The sequence below is a fragment of the Mesoplodon mirus genome (assembly GCF_964341445.2).
Source record: "Mesoplodon mirus genome assembly, chromosome: 17".
Taxonomy (NCBI): Eukaryota; Metazoa; Chordata; class Mammalia; order Artiodactyla; family Ziphiidae; genus Mesoplodon; species Mesoplodon mirus.
In genome coordinates this window covers 20,191,748-20,210,180 of record NC_138993.1, presented here as the reverse complement: position 1 = coordinate 20,210,180, position 18,433 = coordinate 20,191,748, and the positions used below count along the sequence as shown (strand labels likewise).

Below are 18,433 nucleotides of genomic sequence, written 5' to 3'. Positions count from 1 at the left end.
CTTTATGATTCTGCTCTGTGCTTTAGAAAGAAACACAACAAAAGGAGCTCATGGGTATCCGAGAGCAGTCTGCTGCTACATTCTCAGTGAAAGCCACTCATCTCCTCCAACAATGGAATTTTAATGCATTTAAACTCAATGTAAATACTCAGCTCTCTCCTTGAGATCCATTATATACAAGGTGAGGTGACCCTTCTCTGTCATTTCCCATCAAGCTATAAATCCACAGCAGTTCCTTCCCCATCACAACTTGTAGTTCACTTCAGGGATCCCCTCCCCCATGGGCTATGCAGTGACAGGACTAGTGTGATGGAAATGGCCTTCTGGCCATCCTCAAAGCCCTTCCGTATTTCTGGCAGGCTCCCCTTGCTTCTCTTGTCAACCAGCATCTGAAGTCATGATTCCCATCAGTCTCCCTCCCAGTCCTGTGATAGAACAACCACAACTGCCGTGTTTTCATAAGGTTTCTATGATCTAACGCTAGTCTTTGTAGGTACCTCCAACCCTATAATGTAATCTGAGGGCACCTCAGGGCTTCTTAGGAAGTCTGAATGAAAAGAGAAAGCCAGAAAGGATGCAAGGGATACCTTTTTATGTCTTTTATTTACTCCTTGTCACCAGCTGTTAGGGTGGAAGGGAGAATTTTGAACTCTGCACCTGGTTTAGGAATGAGGAGACCAGGAAGGTGAGAAATGCCTGGGAGAGGGGATGACCTTAAGCTGACTCGGTGTGTGACACCTCCAACGTCCTGTCAGCAGGAGGCTAAGGCCTCAGTATCTTCCCATCCTTGTTTCTCTGGAGGCCCAGCCCTTCCCAAGCATGACCTCGAGCATGCAAACTCAACTCTGCAGACCACTGGCCCCACCACTCATCAGTGGAGCCATGTCACAGCTCAAGCAGGACTCAGGATAGCCCCCCCAAAGCCATGTGGCACAGAGATTAGGCTTTGTGCAAATATTAGTTCTAGAATTCAGGAACGTTTGTGACTAAACATAGGGGAACACTGAGATCAAGAAGCAAAGTATCTTGTTCAGAATGCCTTGGGCAAATCTATTGCCTTAAAATTTCTATTCATGTTCCTTGCCCAGTGCTCCATTATTGATCTCAGTGTTTTTCTCACCGATTTGTTGAGCTTTTATGCATCAATATAAAACCCTTTGTAATTTGATGCAAATAATTTTTTTTACAGTTTGTTGTTTATCCTTTAATTTTTTTTCTTTTTTACACACAGAAGCTGTATACTTTCAGGTGATCAATTGTTTTTAGCTTTTCCTTTGTGATTTTTTTTTTTTTTTTTTTTTTTTTTTGTGCCTCTCACTGCTGTGGCCTCTTTTGTTGCGGAGCACAGGCTCCGGACGCGCAGGCCCAGTGGCCATGGCTCACGGGCCCAGCCGCTCCGCGGCATGTGGGATCTTCCCGGGCCTGGGCACGAACCCATGTCCCCTGCATCGGCAGGTGGACTCTCAACCACTGCGCCACCAGGGAAGTCCTCCTTTGTGATTTTTATATCACTTTTTCATCCCCATTCATTTACCAGAGAAAATATTAAATATGTATCTATATTTTATTGGGAGGAATGTTGTGGATGTTTTTTAACATTTAACTCTTCAACTCATCTCAAATTGATTTTAGCATATGGTATAAAGTGAAGACTTATTTTTTTCCCCAAGTAATACCTTGTACCAGGAACTTAACCATAATTAACAGCCATTTATAATATCCTACTGGGGTGCTGTGGAAGCCATAAGAATGAGGAAACTATATCCCTGCCCCTGTGGGACCAGCCTTACCAATGAAATGAGATTCAGGTGATTTCACAAGCCCATGGCAAGCAGAAGGTGTCAGGAAAGGGTACACACTGACCTCTGGCTGCGGCAGAAGGAGGGAGCACCGTCCATCCTGGCCTAGTGCCCTGTTCACAACTCAGACAGAACCTCCTTTTCTTTCTCAGGCTGACATTTGGCTGCTAAGTTGGCAAGCAGCATAAACTTGCCTCCCCTCAACACACCATGATGACAAGATAATCCTATTTGATACCCAGCAGCCACTTGAAATCATTGTTAAAATTGTATTTTAAAGAATCGGCTGTTTTATATTGACAAGTGGCCATTTCTCAAGGCCTGGAGTCAGAGATTGAGATACTCTGAATTTACCATAAGTTAGGGAAGTGGGAGGGATGGGGGATGGTAAGACTGCGAGTGTAGAGCCCACCAACATTTCGAGGTTGTGGAACAGGTTCTTAGAGATGTCATGATGTGTCTTTGGATGATCTTTTTAAGAGCACAGTGCCTGCATCTGGGGTACTTAGTGGAGAGTCCTGCATTGACACAGCAGGAATATCTGATTCCTCCAGCAAGAGAACTGCAAGGAAGCAGTGCTGATCGGAGACCTGATTGGCTTCATGTTAAACACTGTGTCCACCACCTGGGGCTTGACGCAGCTCCCAATTTCAACTGTCCTTAAGACCAGTGGTTATTGGACTGTGGAAAACACACCATCTTTGGGTAGATGAGAGGGAGTGTTTGCTGTGGAGTTGTTTCCCAGCCAAGGAGACACACTCTGGAAGGAGATTCCCTTGTATGGTATCAGACCAAGGTCAAATGACAAAATGTAAAATTATTTTGTTTTTGCTCTTTTGTAAACTGGTGGTTGAGCGTGCAGGGTGCCACACACGGGGTGAGCCGCCTTGATTATCTTCCTTGAGTAGTATGTGCTGGACAATTCCCAAGAACAAAAATACAATATGAGAAAGTAGCAGGATATTTGTGTCTTTGACAGTTTTATAAAAGAGTCTTAAAAGGGAGGCTCTTCAACGCTGTGGCTAAAATTACTTATTTACAAGGCTGTTCATACACTGTGAAGAAAGCATGCCTCCATTCCAGAGATCACAGGAAATAAAATGAACTAGATCAAGATTTATGGTCAGTAGAATGGTGTGTGGTCTGTATAAATGAGTATTCAAGTTCCTTTAAAATGTGTGAGAGGCTATGTGAAATTTTGCTTTATAAGAATATAAGCTAATATGTTCTTGGTGGGTGGTTTCCAACTGACGGTATGTAGCTCACTTATTTAGTGTCAAGGTTTGTAAAAAATGTTTAGCTCTTTTGCACATTTCAGGATGATTGGAAGTCTTTCTAGAACAACCCTCACTTGTGGAAAATCATTGTTTTCTTTGCAAACACAGAAAAGGTCTTTGCAAAATGAGTGGAAAGTTAGGGAGAGAGCACAGTCTGAAGTGATCAGATAGGCATACTTCAGAGCTCGACTTAACTCCTGTCAGTGGTATCTCGAGATTTTCTAATTAGATTCCAGTCATCTAAAAATCAATGCTTTGTTCTTCTTCCTTTTAGGAAAAACTGTGTCTGCCCCATCACATCCTTGAAGAGAAAGGCCTGGTCAAAGTGGGCATCACCGTTCAAGCATTGCTAGATGTAACTGTAACAAAGGCTCTATTCACATGAGACCAACTCCTCTCCTTTGGGTCGTGGCTCAGACGCTTTTCCGGTCAGAGATCCTAAACTCTCCTCTCAGCACCTGCCCCCTCCAACCTCCCACTCACTGCTTGTCAGTTCCCTGACTCTAGTTGAATTGACGGGAGGACACAAAAGAAGATTTTCTACCTTTCATAACTGACTCAGACATTAAGACCTGACAGGTATTTGCCTAAAACCCCGTGAGGGAGCTGGTTGTGAAGGACCAAGCAGCTCATCAATGCCTTCTACAACCTCCTTCATCCCTTCCATGCTCACCCACTGCCATTACCAAAACACCAAGCACAGCCGTTTTGCAGCAAGATGCATTTGTTTTATTAAAACCAAACCAAACGCGATGTGTATTTTGGGGGGGTGGGGAGGGGAACTTGCAGTCAGGTTTTTTGCCACCAAATTTTTCAAGAAGTTTCTTGAGACCATTGCCTTTTAAAAAAACTATTTTCGACATACAAAATATTTATATAAATATTATTTATTAGTGAGTTGTTATTCATCCTTTGGATGCAAATTGTAAATTAGGAAACTATTTTATTACTGCTTTTTTGTGGTTAAACACTTTATTTTAATATTATAAATATTGAGTTATTCTCTATCCTCTTTGGTGTGCAAATAGTTCTAGGTCTCCACAGTCATGTTTTCTGGTGTATATTACTCAAAAAAAAAAATTGAAGCAAAAAGCAGGTGCTTCTGTGACAAGAACTATTTTCTGGGGAGGCATTATTTATACTTTGGTTTCTGGAACATTGGTCTTATTTATATTTCTGCATTCCATCCAGCTTCCTACATTCCAGCAGCCCTGTTGTCCCCTGATACAATGAACTGACAGAAATCAAGAGAGCACCCCAAAGTTGTTTGTAAATAGCTGTGATGGAAAAAAAAAAGACATATTAAACTTGAAGATAAAATGTGAACAATTATTTTTTTGGGTTCATACTTATTTTGCTATGCACAGAACATTCACGTTTTAACACGAAGAAGTAACAAGTGTTGGCATCATGTGTCTTGTAGTGTAATTTTGCACTGTAACCTGGGCAATTGAAAGTGTAGCACCAAAGGTAGATAATAAGGAAGTGGTACAGGAAAGTGGAGATGAGGAAAAGGTTATCGTTTAACCAAGAAGTTTTTTAAGGGTAGCTTCGGCGGAGAGTGATCGAGAATTAACTGAAGGCGTGTAGGACCTGGATCAGGAGACCAGCGCTTTCTGCAGCTGCCCGTTTTAAAAGAGGAAACTATTCTGAGATGTAGACGTGCTTATTTTATTGCAGCTTAGTTGGTGGCTTTCAAAGTAGTCCGTCAAACACGGCAAGATTCACAGCCTCTGGTATGAAACCGTGGAAGTGAGTCAGTAAATTGGTGTAGTGGTTGCATGCAAGATCAAGGCGGGCTCAGGAGAAGGTTGAAGGAAGTAGCGTTTGTGAGGCTGAGTGGCCCAGGAGGGGGCAGGTTCAGAGAAAGCAATGACTAGAGAAAACCCAGCTAAGGAAAGGGGTCCGTGTTGGTCTGAGAGAGTCACGTAAGACTTCACAGACACACAACCTATTTTAGGCAGTTACATGCATGTGCACTCGCCCTGCAGTTACAGACAGCCCAGTAATTCGTCTTTCAAAATCTTGCGAATGCTGACGGCATCGTCACTTCTGTGAAAAGCCATTGTATGTTTTTAGAGCAGCAGCCACAAGTTATAAGCCAAATATAAAGGCGAACACAAAAGAAAAGACACCAGGAGGACAGTATGCATTGAAATTGAACACAGACTTACATCAGCCAACGCCAAGGCTGCCCTCCTGTCTAGCAAGGAGGGAGGGGTTACTGAAAAGAGTCATTTGGATTGGCAGCTAGCCGTTACTTCCTATCAGATGTACTGTGCACTTTAACCGAGTTTAAAATATATTTTAATATTTTCCTGTACTGCACAAATACCTGTTTTTTGCAATAGCATAATGATGTAATAAAAAAGAAAACACTTTGAACAAAGAGTGTATTCAGTGTAAGCGACAGTCAAAGGTTGATTATAGAAATAGAAATTTAGATGACTGCACCTTGATGGGCATTGAGAATGCAGGGTCCTGAAATATTTTTTTTTTACGTGTATATATGGCAACATGAAGCTCTGTAATCCTTGTTTTGAGAGATTTTTTTTCAAAATTAAAATATTTCTTTTGATATTAATTTTCAGTATTTTCTTGCGGTTGGCTGTATAATATGAATGGCTTCAGTATTTTGTAAAATGGCTTTTTTTTTCTTCGAAATGCAGCCCTTGTGTGGCTAAGACGTCTTCAAGATCTTCGTCCATTGTTCGTATGTGCAATAAGATGTGCATGGCCGGCTGGCAGCGCCCTTAATGAACACGATGTGCACAGTGCCAATACCCTTCCTTTTATGATTTAACAGCCATTAAAACTTTGAATTTGTACAAACCATCTTCTGATTGACTTACCCATCAGATGCAGAGAAGAAATCATACATAGAGTGTCACTGATGAAACAGTGTAGCAATCATCTATGTGTATGTGTGTGTATGAAATATACATATAATATGTATATATAGGATAAGACAATTTTTATTCAAACTAAGGTCTTCCCTGGACCCACAGAACAAGCAGCACTCAAAAGCAGAGTTGCTGTGATGGAGTCCAGGTGTACATCAGGTGTCTCCACCTGTCCCTCAGGTGGTGGCTCCAGAAGTGTTTTCACTTCACCTGAAGGTTCTGTGGTACATGGTGTGAAGCCCCGGGGTCTGGTCCTCCCTCTCAACTGTCTCCTGTGGAATCTGACGCTCAGGGACTAAAGTGGCTTCCTGATGATACTTCCCATAAATCCGGGTCGGTGTTACCATTTTCCCCACACGTCCCGCCCACCTCTGGTAGAAGAGCAGCTGCTTTGAGGAATTCAAGGGAAAACAGTGACATGTCATTTCTGCCTTCTCGTCCCAACCCACACAGAGCACACAAGACTCGAGACTCAGCCTGAGCAGGGACAGCAGGGACCAGTGTCAGGGCCTCTACGTTTAAGACCCGTATCTACGGAGTCAGGAAGAGCTATGCCTTGCCTGTGATGTTCTGACTAAAAGTGCTGCAACTGTGCCCACCTCCGAAAGCTTAGCCCTCTTGGTTTCTTGCACCTTACAGAAGTCCAGTGCGTCACAGACACTTTGCATTGTAAGTTGGCTGGAGCAACTGGGAATGTGTGAATGACAAGGGAAGGGATGGCAGCGGGAGTGCTGGGGGAGCCTGGCAGCGGCATGTTTGCATTTAGGGTCACCCATGCAGCTCAGCTGTATGGCATAGGCCACAGCTGGGGACTGTCCCAGACACTGAATTCTAGCCAACAGCTGCATCTGGGGACTTCCTAGTTCTTCCTGAGTGAACCTGAGAGATGGGGCAGCAGTGACCCCAGTGGGACTGGTTATCTAATCTTCCATCTTCCACTGGAAGTCAGCAGACATCAGGTCCCGTTGAGGGTGGGTGTGTGTATGCAGGGTTTCACTCTAAAGAACTCCCTCTACTCCCCACACTCACGTGCTAATGGGCCACCTTAATGGCCAGTATGTATTGAGTGGTTACTGTGAGTCAAGTGTTTCTTCTGAACTATAAGCTCCATTAAAACAAGGCTGCTTGTCTGTTTGGTTCTCTGCTGATTCTCCCTCCATTGCTTAGAAAGTACTTATCATGTAGTAGGCATTGGAGAGATGCCAGTTAGAAGAGTTAATGAACTTCACATACATTATCTCAAAAACTCTTACCAAAATGCAATAAGGAAGGGACTTGTAGTAGACACCCGTGGGGTTGCCCCCAAGACCATGTGCTTCTAGGAACTAACCCTGCATCGTATACCATGAGGTTTTATATGGGTTTATTTGTTTGTTTGTTTTGGCTGCACTGCATGGCATGCAGGATCTTAGTTCCCCAGCGAGGGATTGAACCTGTGGCCCTGCACTGGGAGCGCAGAGCCCTAACCACTGTACTGCCAGGGCATTCTCTATGTGGTTCTTTTCTTTAATTTATTTAATTTTTGGCTGCATTGGGTCTTTGTTGCTGCGCGCGGGCTTTCTGTAGTTGCGGCGAGTGGGGGCTACTCTTCGTTGTGGTGCGCGGGCTTCTCATTGCTGTGGCTTCTCTTGTTGTAGAGCACGGGCTCCAGGTGCACGGGCTTCAGTAGTTGTGGCACATGGACTCAGTAGTTGTGGCACATGGACTCAGTAGTTGTGGCTCACGGGCTCTAGAGCGCAGGCTCAGTAGTTGTGGCTCACAGGCTTAGTTGCTCGGTGGCATGTGGGATCTTCCCGGACCAGGGCTTGAACCGGTGTCCCCTGCATTGGCAGGCGGATTCTTAATCACTGCGCCACCAGGGAAGTCCCTCTATGTGGTTCTTTACTGATGCTGCCCACCTGGCTGAGGAGCCTCCCTCTTATTCACAATTGACCAATAAGTCTCTTCCAGGATTTTAATTCTTTCCTGGTGACTGAAGACAGAAGACATAAAACCTGTAAAACACCTAGAGGATAAAAATGACATGCAGGGAGAAGTAGCAAAGAAAACCCTGCTGTTTGCATTCTTGGATCCAGTAGTAAAGAGCCCTGTATTTCTGAAGCTTAGGTAGTCAAACCTTCCATGTGTGCTTCCAAGAGGCTATGACTTTGCATCATATCAACTTGAGCTGGGCTTCTATCACTTCTAATCTAAGAGTGCAAATTAACAAGGAGAAACTGAGACTCAGAGTATTCAAGTACCTCGTTCAAGGTCACAGCAGGTGAGAGAGCAAGGCAGAGTCAAGTTCAGCTGTGTCAGGCCTATGTCCTTTTCACCATGCAGAAGGGCTTCCCAGCAGAGCTAACCCAGGTGACGTTTCTAGAGTTAGAAGAAAAAAAAGTCGACAGTACTTAAGATGTTTGGAGATACAAAAGAAAGCATATTTATATAATAAAACCTGATAAGCTGAGCTTTTTGGGACCAGTTCAGATGCTAAGTAAGACAGGTCGAGGTCAGAACAAAAAGTGCAGGAAAAAAAGAGATTTACAAGACAAGCACAGTGAGAAGAAGCATTCCTCACTTTGATGTGAGGTCCAGGAAGAAGCCTCTCGTTCCCTTGCCATTTTTCTCTCCCAATTTAATAAAACATTGCTGTAATTTTTTTTTTTTTTTTTTTTTTTTTTTTGCAGTACGCGGGCCTCTCACTGTCGCAGCCTCTCCCGTTGCGGAGCACAGGCTCCGGACGCGCAGGCTCAGCGGCCATGGCTCACGGGCCCAGCTGCCCCATGGCATGTGGGCTCCTCCCGGACCGGGGCACGAACCCGTGTCCCCTGCATCGGCAGGCGGACTCTCAACCACTGCGCCACCAGGGAAGCCCTGTACTTTTTTTTAATTGGGGAATTTTTCTTTCTGTTTATCAAAGTGATACATGTTCATCATAGAAACTTAGGAAAGTATAAAGAGGTAGGGGAAAATCACCAGTAATCCCACCTTAAGGGAACTGTTAAACTTTTGAAATATTTTCTTTGAGATATTCCTACGTATTTTTACACAGTACAACTTTCTATACTGGCCTTTTTCTCCCCCTTGTTAATGGTAGAGCATACACATTTTTCCAGGACAGTACTGTTTGCTGAAAGAAATTGTGGGCACTAAGGCATTAATAGGATATTTTAGAGGCTTCCTCTAGAAGCACCTAGAAGCATGTCTAGTTCCTAGAAGCATGTGGTATTAGGTGGGCATTACCTAAAAGAAGCAGACATACCCTGAGATAAGGGTAGGGGCCCTTAGGTCTTTGATAGGGAGCCAGCCAGGGTGGGGGGGAGGGGTGCGTGGAGGTGGGAATGGGGAAGTCCCATCAGCAAGAGGTGGCCAATAGGGGGTGCATTCTAGAATGTGGCCACAAAGGGGGTGCATTCTTAAACCAGCTTCACAGTGAGCCACTGAAGCTCAATCCTGGAAAAGCTTTGAGAAATGGTATAGGACACCTCACACTTCAGAATTATCCCAGTCAGGCTCCCAGGAGGGAGGGGAAGTATTCATAGCCCTGAAAAACCACCCTCAACAACATGCCTAGAAATGCTTAAAAAATAAATAGTACACATTTACATGCTTTGGTTATTATAAGAAAATAAGGAAATGCCCAGGCTGCAAAGAACAGAACACCCAAGTGGCCTAACCAAGATAGAAATTTATTTTTCTTACATGTAGAAGAAGTCCTAGACCAGAGGTGAGCTGCCGGGGCTGAGATGGGTCCCCTTGTCATCAAGAGCCCAGGCTTCTCAGTGCTGCCTTCTAATGGGTGATCAGTCCACTTGGTAAAGGCACTTGAGGAAGAATCATCTAAATAGGTAAGCAGAACCTTCCCGCAGTGGTACTGGAAATCTGTGTCAATATACACCTAGGGCTAAGACAGCTGTGTTCAACCAAAAGATCTTGGTGTTAAGAAGTACACATGTTAATGGGCAGAGGACACTGTCCTCTCAGGCGGGTCTGGAGCTGAGAATCATTGCACTGAGCACAGGGTCACTGAGAAGGCGGGACAAACGTCCTCAGGAAGAGGGCAAAGAGGCCTTTTTTAACTCGGTCAGGTGACGAGACCAAAGGAATGGGAGGCAGTTACCTGGAGAAAGTCCATCTTACTACTATTCTCTGTGCTTTTCAAACGCTGGATTTGAAGGTCAATTGGTAACAGCAACACTCATGAAAAAAAAGTGGCTGAGGATTTGGAGAGTGCGGCAGGGCAGTCATTGTTATTTCTGCAGGATCAAGTGGGGTAGGGTGGGGTAGGATTGGGGAGGAAAAGTGGGTAGGGGTAGGCTGCCTGCTCTCCCCTGTGATTAGACCTGCCAAAGTAAATTAAATTGAGTACTTGGCCAATAAACGCTCCCTAAACAACTACTGCTTTTCTTTGAGAAGTAAAAGAAAGTATTTGATCTCTTGGAATTTGATCCCCACATAAATATCTGCTATAGTCACAAGAGCTGGGGGCTGGGGACAGAGGAGAAGACGCCTTTGCTGCCTGAGGAAGGCTCCACGCAGCCTCTATTGAGCATGAATGTGTAGGTGTGTGTTAAGCGAACACACTGCTACATATTCTTTTTTTTTTTTTACATCTTTATTGGAGTATAATTGCTTTACAATGGTGTGTTAGTTTCTGCTTCATAACAAAGTGAATCAGTTATACATATACATATGTTCCCATATCTCTTCCCTCTTGCGTCTCCCTCCCTCCCACCCTCCCTGTCCCACCCCTCTAGGTGGTCACAAAGCACCGAGCTGATCTCCCTGTGCTATGCGGCTGCTTCCCACTAGCTATCTATTTTACATTTGGTAGTGTATATATGTCCATGCCACTCTCTCACTTTGCCCCAGCTTACCCTTCCCCCTCCCCATAGCCTCAAGTCCATTCTCTAGTAGGTCTGTGTCTTTATTCACTACATATTCTTATTGCTTAACTGGATACAACTCTGCTTGGAAGTTAAGGTTGACTTTGTGTCCTTTGGCTCTTTTCCTACTTCCTGATTCAGTTCTTCAAATTGCTGTCTAACATCTCCTTCAGTCTGCTCTCAGCTTGTCTCTTCATTTACAGGGAAAATGGAGGCCATCAGATGTGAACTGTCAAATAATTTCTTGTCTTGGAGGAAAAAAATGACCCCTCACCCTTCCAAGGTTAAACACCCACTCCACAACTGCAGGGGATTTTGTGTGACTGTCTCTCTCTGTCTCTGTCTCTCTTACCTCCTCCCTCCCGTCTTCTCCAACCTCTCCTCTCCATCTATCGTGATTCAGCCACAAGCTCAAGCCTTACCAGCCCATAAGAAACACTTCCCTTGACTTCACCTTTCTGCTCAAAAAACTGTCTAGTCTCTTGTCTTCCCAGACCCTTGGGGAATGTTCTTTGAAGAGTAGTCTGTGAACAATACTGGCGTGTATGCTCCATGAGTACAGGAGTCTGTGTTTTGTTTACTGCCCTCTCCTTGAGGCCTGGACAGTGCCTGATATATAATAGGTGCTTGATAAATATTTGTGGAATAAATGAACAAATGCCTTCACTTTCCATTCATTTTCCCTTCTATCCTCACCACTCCATTGAAAACACTCATAATAACGTCATGGGTCCCATCCCAATTGCCAGATCCAGTGGCCTCTTTTCAGTCCTTGTTTCTAGTTGACCCTCCTGTAGAATTTGGGATGGTTAAGCCCTTGCTACTTGAAACCCAAACGTTCTCTCCTGGTGCTATTTTTCTGTCTCAGAGTGGTTGTTTTTTTTTTCCCCCATTTTCTTCATAGTCTCCACTTTCTGTTCTTTTTTTTTTTTTTTCTTTAAGGAGGAATGCTTGGCAGTCTTCCATCCATGCCAGAGATATCTGGTGGTGATCAACAGCGGCAATGATATATACATCTACATATCTTTACAACTCTACATCCTGCTTCCTCTCTGACATCCAGAATGATGTAGCTCTGGGTGTCTTCACTTGGATGTCCTTGTGAAGGTCATCCACTTGGAGGTTCTTCAAACTTAATGTATTTGAACTTGAACTCCCCTTCTACCTTCCCAAACCTCTTCTTTTTCTCATGTATTTCCTGATTCAATGTTTTCACCACCTCCCCAGCCTCCCAGGCTAGACACTGTAGGGTCATCACTGGTGTGTCCCATTCAGCTGGTCACTAAACCATGTAGATCCAGAAACGTCTCTCAGCCCCGGCACCCTCTCTTCATCCCTACCACCTTAGTGCCAGCCCTCATCCGCTCTCCCCGAGATGAGGTCCATCTGGTCTCCCTGTCTCCCTCATTTTTACTACCTTCCCCTTCGACCACACTAATGTGAATAAAGCACAAGTCTTAGCACGTCTCTTCCCTACTGGAAACACCTTCAGTACCTCGCTATTACTTGTTCAGCAGATTTCAGTTCCATGGATACCTTTCCAACCTATTAACAGTTTGCGGCTAACATCGTCTGGTGCAGCTCTGCCAGTCTTCCCCACCCCCCCCACCAACCCTGCCAGGGTCTCTGATGTCTTTGTTTCCTGGGCTATGCTTGCTGCTTAGAATGTCCTCTCACCTCTTCTTGACTTTGCAAAGTGCTACCCAGGCTTGAAGACCCAATGTTGTCGGTCCAATGCTTTTCATTTCCGTGAACTTTCCCCTTCCCCTCTACATGATTTCTTTCTCCTTGGCACTCCTGAAAAAAGAATCCATTCTGCTGTAGTTGAATGTTTGTTTCCTAATAAACCTCTTTTATCAAGTTCATATTAGACAAATAATAATTTCAGTGGGGAAAAGGGCATAATAAGACCCACAATAATTTATCTGTCCTCTTATAGAAAACTTAATAATCAGAGTAGTCACAGATCCAAGTGATGAAGAAAACTAAATACAATAGCTGATGCTTATTGAGTGGTTATGACCTGACTGGCCCTGTTCAAGGTTTGTACTGTAAGTCTCACAGCAAGCCTGTGAGGTAGCACCTACAATAATCCCTCAGCCTGGACTTTGTGCAGTGAGCCAGATCAGAACAGCTGAATAAGGCTGGACTGTTAGCAGGATTATTTTAGAATTTATATTTAAAAATCAAAAGGATCATTCCAACAGCTGTGTACAGCTTCTCTGCACTATGCAGCAACACATGGGCTGCATTATTCTACATTGAAGACAGGAAATTTCTATAGTCCGTCAGGTTTTCTTTATATATAACCAAAAAAAGAGTTATTTGCTATTTATTCTGGAAAACTTTTTTTTAGTGTGCGGTCTGTTGTGCTTCTCCTAATCAAAACACTGGGTGGCAGTGTTTTTACTGAAATGATTTTAGAAGAAAACCAAAAGGACTACGCTTTAGTCTTCTGAGAATAACAATCCTGTTTATCCAGCAGTGACCAAAAAGGCAATACACCTTCAATCCATCACCTGAACAACCTGTGCTCAGTATTACAACTCTGCATGCAGGGGTTAAACACACGGGGGCACGTGCCATTCATATTTGAATCTGTCCAACAAACCCAATAAGATGAAAATGTTATTTGACTGGTTGAATACATACTGCTCTCATCCCAAAGAGGAAGTGCTAGGGTTCTCTTCTTCACCCCTACTATCACTCATTAAGCATCACCAGTGGCGGCAGACTGACACCTGGTGCCAAAGAGACGAGAAGGAAATGGGAAATTCACTGCTCTTGGATTGGAGTCCTGGACTCAGGCCAAATACTACAAGGATCTAGATTCCTTTTATTATCTTTGAAGACCAAAAGGACATTTTCTCTGGATTGGCCAGGGCTACTAAAAGATGTGAAGAAGTTTATGAACTATGTTTTCCTGGAGGAAAATATTTTATTTCTACAGCCAAGCAGCCTGGGAACAGGCAAAGTACAAATTAATCGCACGGCAGATATTCTGTGTTGGTCCTCACAGACTCTTTTCTTTTACACACAAAGCTGTGGTAGGGACCTTTGAGGGTCTCACACTTGCCACATGTATCCCCAGCATATGAACTATTTCTGTATAATTGTATGTATTAACATACCACAGTGTTATGTATATTATAAAGCATGCAGAAAAATACACATCTTAGCAGGAGGGAATGAAATAAAAATTAACACAGGCAGAAGCTCTATTACACTCCCGTGGACAGTCTTGTGCTCTCTCCTTAGCACTCCTCGCTTTGGAGTCCACTGGCACTAAAGCACTGGTCACTAACATCTGGGTAGGAAGAGAGTGATTTCATACGGGCATCTTGTCTTGCTATGCTCCACGGTCCTGTGAGAGGGTGAAGGGGCTCCTGTCTACGCCATTTTCAGATGAGGAATCAGCCTGATAAGGATGAAATAACTGATAAGGATGAAATAAGCTGCCCAAGGTACCTACGGAAGCACGACACATATCAGGTTTTCTTCTTCTGCAAGTATCATTATAATAATTCTTTTTTTAAAGAGTGTTTTTGAATCAGAACTTAAATTCTCAAGACTGTAAAGAAAGTAAGAAGCACAAAGATGTTGACACAGATTGATGTAAGCACTGTTTTATCTTCTTGGCTTTCAACATTTATTAAACAATGTTTAAAATATATGTTTTACATCTCAAAATATACACAAATGACTAGTTTGTGAAAATGATCTCATCCATCAAAAGTAAACCCCCTTTAGGGCTTCCCTGGTGGCGCAGTGGTTGAGAGTCTGCCTGCCGATGCAGGGGACACGGGTTCGTGCCCCGGTCCGGGAAGATCCCACATGCCGCGGAGCGGCTGGGCCTGTGAGCCATGGCCGCTGGGCCTGTGCGTCCGGAGCCTGTGCTCCACAACGGGAGAGGCCACAACAGTGAGAGGCCCGCGTACCACAAAAAAAATAAATAAATAAAATTAAAAAAAAAAAAAAAAAAGTAAACCCCCTTTGACTATCATCCAACGTGTATGTCCAACGTGGCCAAATACAAGACAACCTTGAACAGGAGGAAGTCTGCATTTTTCTGATGAGAATATGCAAAAAATTGTTGTTTGGCTAATTTGAAGTATGTTTATGAACACTTCAATACAAAATTTGTGTCTATCTTTCACAGCTTATTATGACACATACTAAAAATATTTTTAAAAATATCAGCTTGGAATTTTTCCACTGTAAGTTTTCAAGAAATAATTTTATCCAGGCTCTTCACTTGCATCTTCAAAATTAGAGAACTCAGAAGCCATCATGCATCACCTTCACATCTAAGTGGTTTCTAAGTGAGATACAACATTACTTGAATCTATAAATGATGTGGCCACTGGAAATTGTATCCTCTCAAATAAGCATCCTGGTATAACGTCAGGAATTTTTTCTTCTTCGTGCAGTAGTATATCTATGATCTCCACATCTTGACTACTTAATAGATTTTTAACATAAACTTCTCTAAAGTATAACACATATGAAAAAGTGTATAAATCTTAAGTATATGGCTTGATGAATTTTCAAAGTGAACACACCCATGCAACAAGTACCTAGATGAAGAGAGCCTCACTAGTCCCCTAAAGGACCTTGCATGTGACTCTCTAATCACCTCTGCCTAGGGGCCACCCCTCCCCCTGCTATCCATAACCCCATCCTGACTTCTAACATCATGGATGAGTTATGCCTGGCTTGGATCCTTATATGAAATGATACAAAATGATTTATACAGTTTATATTTTGTATTTGATTCTTCCACTCAAGATTGTGTTTGAGATGTCCTCCGTGTTGCTGCACATAGTTTTAGTGTGTTCATTAATGTGGACTCTTCCACTGTATGAATACTCTGATTTTACCCATTCTCTTGTAGATGGGCATTTGGGTTGTTTCCAGATTTGGGCTATTAGGAGCAGTGTTGCTCTGAACATTCTCATGTAGGTTTTACATACACGTTTCTGTTGGGTAAACCTCAGGTGGAATCATCAGGAAGGGCCATATGTTTGATCTCAGCAAACCCTGCCTGTACACTCCCATTAGCAGGTCATCATACAGCCAGGCCAACACTTGGGATTTCTGTTGTCTTAACTTTAGCCATTCAGGTAGGTTTGTAGTGGCATTTTTTGTTTGCACTTCCCTGATCTTATGAAGTTAAGCACATCTTCAAGTATTTATTAGTCATACTTCCGTCCTATTTTGTTAAGTACCTAATTGAATCTTTTGCCCATTTTTCTGTTGGTTTATCTTTTTAAAAATGAATTTGTGGAGTTCTTTATATATTCTAGATACAAGTTCTTTCAGATACCTATATTGTAAGCACCTCCACCCACTTCATGGCTTGCCGCTACTAGTAATCGTGGCTTTACTGTATCGTATTGTTTCTTAAGGGGATCTTAATGAGGGTTTTACATTTATTGTGATCCAGGAAATCTGTCAATTCCTTTGCCTCCTTATATATCTGATTCTGTCAGGTGACTTTTGGAAGCAAACAAAACTGGTATTAGTTCATTTGTAGGTTATTTGTTGTTTATTATAAAGTCATTGAGATGGTTCCTTATTATGTGAGAGACTTTGAGAATTTTTTCTGGTGGGGGAAACATCTTACAGGTATATATGAGAATTCATACCTCCCCAGGTCAGTATTTGTGGCACATAAAAGCAAGTTAAAATTAATTGGCTCCCTATATATCCTCAATGGTCAATTCTGTATTGTAACTGAAGGCTTTTGTCTTTATTAGTTATCATTGGCTATATGTTAGCAATTATTTACTGAGTATTTAAATGTTTCTGCATGTACCCTGCAAAAAGGCAAAGCAACTCTTTTCTTATAATGGTGCGCCAACTTGGCAAGGTAATAGTTCCCAGTTATTCAATTAATCACTAATCTAGGTGTTACTATGAAGGGATTTTGCAGATATGATCAAAGTCCCTAATCAACTGAATTTAAATAAGGAAGATTATCCTGGATAATCTGGTGGGCCTTACTGTTAGAAGGGCTTAAAAGCAAGACTGAATGAGGCTGAGAGAAGAAGCTCCACCTGTGGACAACAGCTTCGGCCTGGCCCACGGAGTCTCATCGTGCTCTTGAACTTCCCTTCCCGATGGCCTGTCTTTTGGATTTTGGACTTGCTTAGCCAGCCCTTACAATCACATAAGCCAAGTCCCTGTAAAAAATCTCTTAACGTACATATCTACTAGTTCTGTTCCTTTGGTTAAATCCTCAACTAATACAAAGATCATAGGATCACACAACTATTTTTCTTTACAAAGGAATTCCCAACAACGTGCAAAAACTTTGTGAATTAAAAAATTTTTCTTGTTTAGACTTAGAACCATTTTGTGTGTAGCTCACTGTAGGGCTCAATCTTGACTACTGATATTTATTTTTATTGTTTAATGTTTATTTATTTGGCCGCTCTTGTGTAGGTCACTGTAGGGCTCAATCTTGACTAATATATATTTTTATTTTTTAATATTTATTTATTTGGTCTTAGTTGCAGCATGCGGGATCTTCGTTGCCACGTCCGGGATCTTTTAGTTGTGGCACATGGGCTCTAGTTCCCTGACCAGGGATGGAACCTGGTTCCCCTGTATTGGGAGCGCAGAGTCTTAACCACTGGACCACCAGGGAAGTCCCTTGACTACTGATAATTTAAATAGTACGAATTAAAAAATTTTAGTACTGTCTAATTCACATTTACATAGTACTTATTTTATAACTTTAAGAACCTGATGTCTTCCTCAATTACCAAGTAACACACATTCTTATTGAATGTTTAAAATGTATAACTTTCGTACTCTTTTAACAGAAAAATATATTTCTTTTAAAACAACCAGGGGACTTCCCTGGCGGTCCAGTGATTAGGACACGGTGCTTTCACTTCAGAGGTCCCAGGTTCAATCCCTGGTCATTACACCACTCCCAAACATCCTTAAGTTTTTAAGGAACGCACTTTGGTATTTACAAGTTCTTGGTGAGCTCATCAAGCTAAATTTCTGCATGTAACTAAAGGAAAATATCTTCTACAGTAACATATGAAACAAGTTTCCTTATCTAATTTCAGATTGAATCTAGTATTTAATTCCTGTCTCTTGAGAGAGGTCCATAAACCAATGTCCACAAATCTATTTGACTCAACAGGTAAGAAAAGAAATATCATTGATTGGCTCCAGAAATATGACTTCTAATCTTAGTTCTCCCACAAATAACTGTGTAACAATGGGGAATTCTGACCCTACTTGCTTATTCAACAACTAACGAATAGTTATTCAACTCCATGACTACTAGAAGCCAAGTAGTTGCTAGACACTAGGTGTGTAACAATGAACAGGAAGAAGACAGTCCACGCCTTCGGAGGCTTAAAGTCTGGAAAGGTGAGGAGTTCAGGCTAAACGACCTTTAAACTCTCTGTTCCAGAGTTAGCATTTCATTATTTCAATGGGATTATATTCATATTGTGTCCTGAGGTCAACACAACAGTGGTTTCCAAATTACCTCAAGAAAACTGTGAAGTATTAAATATTTCCCATGTGAACACTGGTAAAGTAACTTTTTAAATCAGAAG

General features: G+C 42.6%; 1 protein-coding gene across 1 annotated transcript in view; it reads left to right on the top strand.

The window, feature by feature from the left end:
- The window catches only part of LRCH1 (leucine rich repeats and calponin homology domain containing 1), a 194,525-nt gene extending 190,117 nt beyond the window's left edge, over positions 1-4,408 (top strand). The window contains exon 19 of the mRNA XM_082602166.1: positions 3,351-4,408. Within this exon, the coding sequence (XP_082458292.1) occupies positions 3,351-3,461 (111 nt within the window). The 3' untranslated portion in view covers positions 3,462-4,408. The remainder of the gene's footprint in view (positions 1-3,350) is intronic.
- Positions 4,409-18,433: the final 14,025 nt, after the last annotated feature.